Raw genomic sequence first — 6099 nt, 5'->3', positions numbered from 1 at the left:
TGGGGAGGGATGGGTTCCCCACCACCACCCCCCCGTCCGGAGGCGGGGCCGGGCGGGGACCGGGCCGGGGTGTCCGCGGCGGCGGAGCCGGGGCTGAGGCAGCGGCGGAGCGGGAGGCGGCGGAGCCGGAGGAGCCGGGGCCGCCATGGAAGCGGGGGGGAGGCGAGGCCGAGCCGCCGAGGAGGCTCCGAGGCCCGAGGAAGAGGAGGTGGACCCCCGCATCCAGGTGAGGGGCGCCGCGCATTGCCGGTCCCTCCGGGGGAGGGGGGGGGGCGTGTGTGTGTGTGTGTTAATTGTAAAATTTATTTTAAAATGTATATAATTTATATAGAGATTATGATAATGATCGCTTTATTTTTAATCCTTGCTTTCTAATGCATATGTACATTCACATCTATACATAAACAGACACATATATATATTTTTATATATATCTCTCTCTCTATTTGCCTGCGGTGGTTCAGAGCAGCCCCGGGTGTCTCGTCGCCCGCCGGGTGCCGGGGAAAAGCCTCCCCGGGGCTCCCCAGCCCTTTGTTACCCCGGGCTCCCTTGGCCATCCTTCCTTCTGCTCCTGCTAAAATCCCCCTCCCCTCTTATTTTTGGCCATGACAGCGTGACCTTGCTCGTGGAAGAGGGCTGCTGCTCAGAAATTCCTAAATGGGGGAAACCGAAGATTGGAAAATTATTCTTGTTCGGTTAGAAAAGGGAGCTTTGGTGGAAGGTGGTGTTTCCTCTCTGTGAATGCCTTCTGAAATGCTTTTTATTCTTGCATGGTTTCTAAACAAAGCTTTTCTCCCCCAAATCATGCCTTGACTAATTGCCGAGTGTAAACTTGAGCACGCTGTGGTCCCTGAGATGAAATGTATTTTTAGGTCTCTGTAGATTTATGGCTTTTGCCGCCAGCGTTTCTAGGGCTGTTTGTCATGAGTGAATATAAGCATGTGTATACATTGCTGAGAGGATGGATCCTTGGCATCGGGCCCTCCTTGCTGTAATTGTCATTCTTTTCTCCATCGTGAGCGTTTCTTTTCCAGGGCCGAGCAGAGTGATTGCAAAATTCACAGAACATGGTTATGCGTAGAGAGGCCCTCAGCCAAAAGCTGGCCTGTTATTGCCCTGATTTTGGGAAGCTGAGCTCCATTAGTGCCTATCGATCTAATTTTGGCCTTTGGTTGTGCAGCTTGCAACATGTTTCCACATACCGGACTTCCCACCTTGTTGGTGAAACAGTGTTTTTGTTCAGTTTTCGGTGTGGCTGAAAAAAACAGGTTGTTGTGTCTGTCTCTGTGAGAGCCATAATGCTCTTAGCCTTACAGTAAAAGGTAATTTGGGTAATTTCTGTGTAAGTGTCTGTTTCAGAAAACATGGATATGCAGGTATGTATCTTCCAAATCCTAGGAGCTGCAAATGAAACTTGACCTCCCAGGATAAGAAAACTAAACTGTTGCAATTAATTCCTTTCTGATTGTAACCAGAGTCATTCTTGTAATCTAGTGGGAAATCGCTCAAGTGACAATCAATTTACAGTGTTCCATTTATACAGCTAAACATTTCAAGGCGGGTTCTGTTACACTGCTTGAAAATTAAATACCATTTGAGTTAGAGAACGCTCCTGTTGAAATCGTAGGTTCTCGCATGGAGTAACATGTTGCTTAAATAAAGGAGTCTGCTCCTGAGGGTTGCTTTTTGTGGTAATAAAGTCATTAAGAATGAGCTTTGTTTTTACAGTAACTTCACTCATGCCAACACCACCTCTAGTAAATATTTATTCAAGGGATTTACCACCTTTGTTTTTGCTGTTAAGAGATCAAAACGTTGGCACGCAGGCAGACTAAGTAAACCTAATCATATGTCCTGTTGACTGGTTGTGTTTTAAAATGGTTTGCCAAAATTCCGAGTAAAATGCCTCTCATGCTGCAAAGCATGTTTCTTATCAATGCTGTGCTTTCACTGTGTGTCTCCTGTGATAGTACTAACTTTATGCTAATCCTTGGGGCGTGTGTGCGTGCATCTCACTGGAAACTGGCAGATACTGACTATATTGATTAACAAGACAGAACTTACTGTACCTTATGTTTATTTTTAATAGTGAGGAATAAGCCAGAACAGGAAACGTGCTGCCTTAAAATAAAACTATAGAGCTCCTCTGATTATTTTTCTTGTACGTAGGAAAGTAGAAGACCAGTGGCAAAGTTATTCTAAATGTCTCAAGGTTTTCTCTTTTCACTGAATTTGTAAGCCACAGCCCTTGTGAGCTTCCAGCCAGAATGCTGAATGACCCTTCTCAGACACTTTTTTACCCCCTGATTTCTTAACATGCATTTTACATTTCTTTCTTTCTTTCTTTCTAGGGGGAGCTGGAAAAACTAAATCAATCTACAGATGATATCAATCGCAGAGAGACGGAGCTGGAGGTACAGAATTCACCCTTGCATTTTCCCTTTGTGTATGCTGGATTTTGTGAGCAACAAAACACTATTTTTGAGTAGGTTACCTCCTGGGTTTTGCCATCCTGAACAGCTATTTGGCAGCAAGAGTCTGGTGGTGATTTTTTTTTTTTTTAAAGGTGAGGGTTGAGCTATCAGCTGGAATAGAAAGGGAGAAGGTAGAGGGATGCTGACAGTGTGAAAACCCTGTAGGGAGACACCCCTGCTCCTCCCCCACCTGCCAAAATCTATTTTTAGGTTTTGAAACTAAACTTAGACGAGTCCTATTTTTACAAATCACTAGTTTGGGTTTGTGTTCTTGTGATTATAGACAGTGAAAGTTTATTTGGTTAAGAGGTCTTTTTCATACAATTACCTGCCAGGATCTCCTCCTTGGTGGCTACTTTTTTTTAGCTTGTTAGTTTTGCCTTTTTTGTCATTACTTTCTCAGTAAGTTAAGACAAAGGAGTTGAAGGAAAAGACTTCCTAGCTGGGAAAAGAGGCTTTCTTGGACACTTAAAATCCAATAGAAAGTTCTGGATAAATTGTTTCTGAGGCCCTAAATTTGAGCTTCAGCTACATGGTAGTTATTCTGGAAGGCTCAGCATTATTGATCTAATAACAAATCAAAACAAGCTGTCCTACTTATGTGTCTAAATTTTCTTTAAACTGCAAAACGAAGATAAAACCAGTAGAAGTACAAGATGTATATGCTGCTAAAGGAAAACTGGTGTCAAATATTACATATCCTAAATAATTTTGATAACGTTACAATATTTTGAATACTGTATCAAAACATGCTGAGATTGCAGTGATGAACATCTATAGATTTCTGTTCTGCATCTCCAAAATGTCACAGTCTGTGCTTGTTTTTTTATTTTATTTTTTTTTAATATTTTTTTTTCTTTTATGTGTGTTTTCATGAGATGGGTACCTGGAGCAAGGGGTGGTTTCTGGCAATATTTTAAAATATTGGAGTATCTCCTGTATGCACCAAGCAGAACATAGGGTTATGAACTTCTTTGGAAACAAAGCAGCCTTGTTATGTGGCTGTTTTCTTCTCCCTACTTGTTTGCATTTTCTGTGCTTTGTGGCATGTAGATCATAAATTTATTGGCAAATAACAGATAGTCCCCCATTCCACTAAGTTTATGCAAAATTAAACTATATTTCAGCTGTGAAAACTGTTCAGTGTCACTTGATTTAAATTTTATGAGTGAACTTTAAAAATCAGTATGCTAGTCTACAACAGTACCAATTAAATGGACGTCAGGACTCTTTATATACCTATATTAAAAAAATAATATCGTTATATGTATCTTTTTCAGTCTCCATATTTCATGCTGGGGTACTGAAATTGAAAGATGGTGCTATGGATAGTTGCCTGGATTTCATTAATCTTGTCATAACCTTGCACTGAGGACGTATTATGAAGCAGATAGAATAGTAATAATAATGCAAATGCATACTCATGAAATAAGTCCCAATGACTCAAGATGGGATTTTACTGCTTGATTAAAATTATTCATGTGTTCAAGTGTTTGTAGAGCCTGGAGATTTGTAGCTACTATGTGTGTGACACATGCTGAGCTCTAAAGGGTGGAAGGCTCCTGGATATATCATTTTAAATAAGAGAGCAGTGTTTCCACATTAGCTTGCTCTTAACATTGTTGCTTGCTTTACAAAGTCTCAGAAATACTAGGTGTCAGTGCTGAGAATGATTATATGATGCTTTCTACCTCTATGTTATTAAATGTTTACTGCAGATTTGTCTGCAGTATTACTGTAAGAAGTGTTTGATGGAATTAAGTTGAAATATCATCAGCAGTATGCTTTCATGAACGTTTCCTCTTCACTTTTCATCTGAAAATCTTACTGGATTGCAGCCAGCTTGTGGTATCATACAACTGCATAATTTTTAATCCAGAAAGATTTTCATTACGTTTGATCTGCTTAAATTTTGAGGTCAAATGCAGTTGGATGTTGTAAGCAAGGCTTAATTTATATACATGTTTGATAAATGCATTTTAAATGGACTTAAGGCCTTTCTAGAGGAAAGATATTAAAGAAAACAAACAACAAACCAACAATTGTGGTTAGAAGAAAAGCCCTGCATTCATACTCTGGACAAGAAAAGAAAGCTTTGCCAAGCAGCCTTATAGGATAAATCCAGAGTTGGGAAGGGAGAGCTTAGAACCCGCATCATTCTGCTTCAAAGGCTTCCAAAATCCTTGAATGCTGCTGAAAATGTGGGCCTCTGGGAGAGCCATGCTGTGTTTGCCTTTGAAGATTTGCTCTTTTGGCTTGTATTAGCTGCTTTGGGTCCCTCTTGCTACCCCTTCCTAGTCTGTGGTGTTGCTGCTATTGCAAGATATTTCATTAGAAGAAAGATGGGTTGGTTAGTTGTTTGGTGGTTTTTGTTTTGTTTTGTTTTTTAACCAGACAATGGAGTTATATTTATCCTATTCTTCTATTATTATTTTCCTCATCTTTTCCATATCTGCTCATAGTTGACTTTAATGGGAACAACATCATTATCATTAGGCTATTTACAGCACTAGATGCTGTTTGCCAGCTTCCTGTAGCATTGCTTTGTAGTCCATACATTCCTACTGTTGAATTTTTTTCCCGGAATAATCTGGAAAAGCAATGGGCAGAAGGTACATATCTTTGAAGGAAGTTCAGAAAAAGACACCCATGTTTTCGTGACTTGATGTACTCTCTGATAAGCAGGAAGGGTAACCTTGTGGCATCTAAGTACCTTGAGTCTGTTCTGGACTTCCTGTAGTTTTGCAGGAGTCCCTCTAAATGGGACCACTGACTGTCTCCAGTTCCCATTAACTGGAAAAAAAAGGCTGTAGGTCTTAAATGCTTCTAAACCCCACACTTCTGTTCTGGCTGTGGCTCGGGTCTACATCTGCAAAATGGAAGGAAAAATGCAACTTTACCCAATCACAATGTTCTGGGGCTGAAATCGGTAGAGGCTTCTAGGTTTTTGAGACTACCCTTTCTTAGTGTAGTTAGAGACATGTCCACATTTGAACAATGTAGAAAACGTTGGTGTTTGCTGCTCACAGAGATAATAAAGTGGGGAATTCTGTTTTAAGTCAATCAGCCTGCCTCCTTTTTTTTTTTTTTTTTTTTTTTAAAGTAAGTTCTGCACCCAAGCCACCTGTGACGGGGGTGGATTTACATGCATGACTTGAGCAAATACATTGAAGTTGGCTACTTCTATTCTTTTACTTGATATAATTACTCATTTTTTGCTCTTTTGACCTATCCTATTAAACCCTGGAGAAATATCATGACCCGATGACGTTCACAACCTGTTCAGGAGATGTAAAGCTGCTAAAGGGCACTGAGTGGCTGGTAGTTATATGTTGCGTTAATGTATTGCCTGTTAATGAATCTTTGATTAGGCTTTATCTAAAATCCATAATGCTGCTCATACTAAGTGCAGTGTTGAACATTACTGACACAGCAAGAGGATGATAAGGGTCCTCTGAGGGATTTAACACTTGGCTTCGCTAACGTCCCTGTTTATGTTTGACGTGTCTGCGAAGAGGTGGGGGAAACATCTTGCACTGGAGATACAAGTATGTTTTGGCCAAACGCAAGTTAGAGCGGCGCCTTGCTATTTGAGCTTTTTTCCTGTTTATTGGAAATGTATCTC

The 6099-nt window shown here is 40.7% G+C and overlaps 1 protein-coding gene across 2 annotated transcripts in view; it reads left to right on the top strand.

Annotated features, from left to right (window-relative positions):
- SH3BP5 (SH3-domain binding protein 5 (BTK-associated)) overlaps positions 1–6099 on the top strand; it is a 53018-nt gene that overhangs the window by 304 nt on the left and 46615 nt on the right. Inside the window, exons 1-2 of one of the 2 annotated variants that reach the window (XM_014937758.1) lie at positions 80–226; positions 2352–2414. In XM_014937758.1, the coding sequence (XP_014793244.1) occupies positions 146–226; positions 2352–2414 (144 nt within the window). In that variant the 5' untranslated portion in view covers positions 80–145. Of the gene's footprint in view, positions 1–79; positions 227–2351; positions 2415–6099 lie in introns of those variants that run through there. The other variant, XM_014937759.1, reaches the window with a different exon arrangement.

The sequence above is a fragment of the Calidris pugnax genome, unplaced genomic scaffold, assembly GCF_001431845.1.
Source record: "Calidris pugnax isolate Ruff unplaced genomic scaffold, ASM143184v1 scaffold11, whole genome shotgun sequence".
In the NCBI taxonomy this organism is placed as follows: Eukaryota; Metazoa; Chordata; class Aves; order Charadriiformes; family Scolopacidae; genus Calidris; species Calidris pugnax.
The sequence above is the reverse complement of the archived record's forward strand: the minus strand, read 5'-3'. Positions and strand labels throughout refer to the sequence as shown.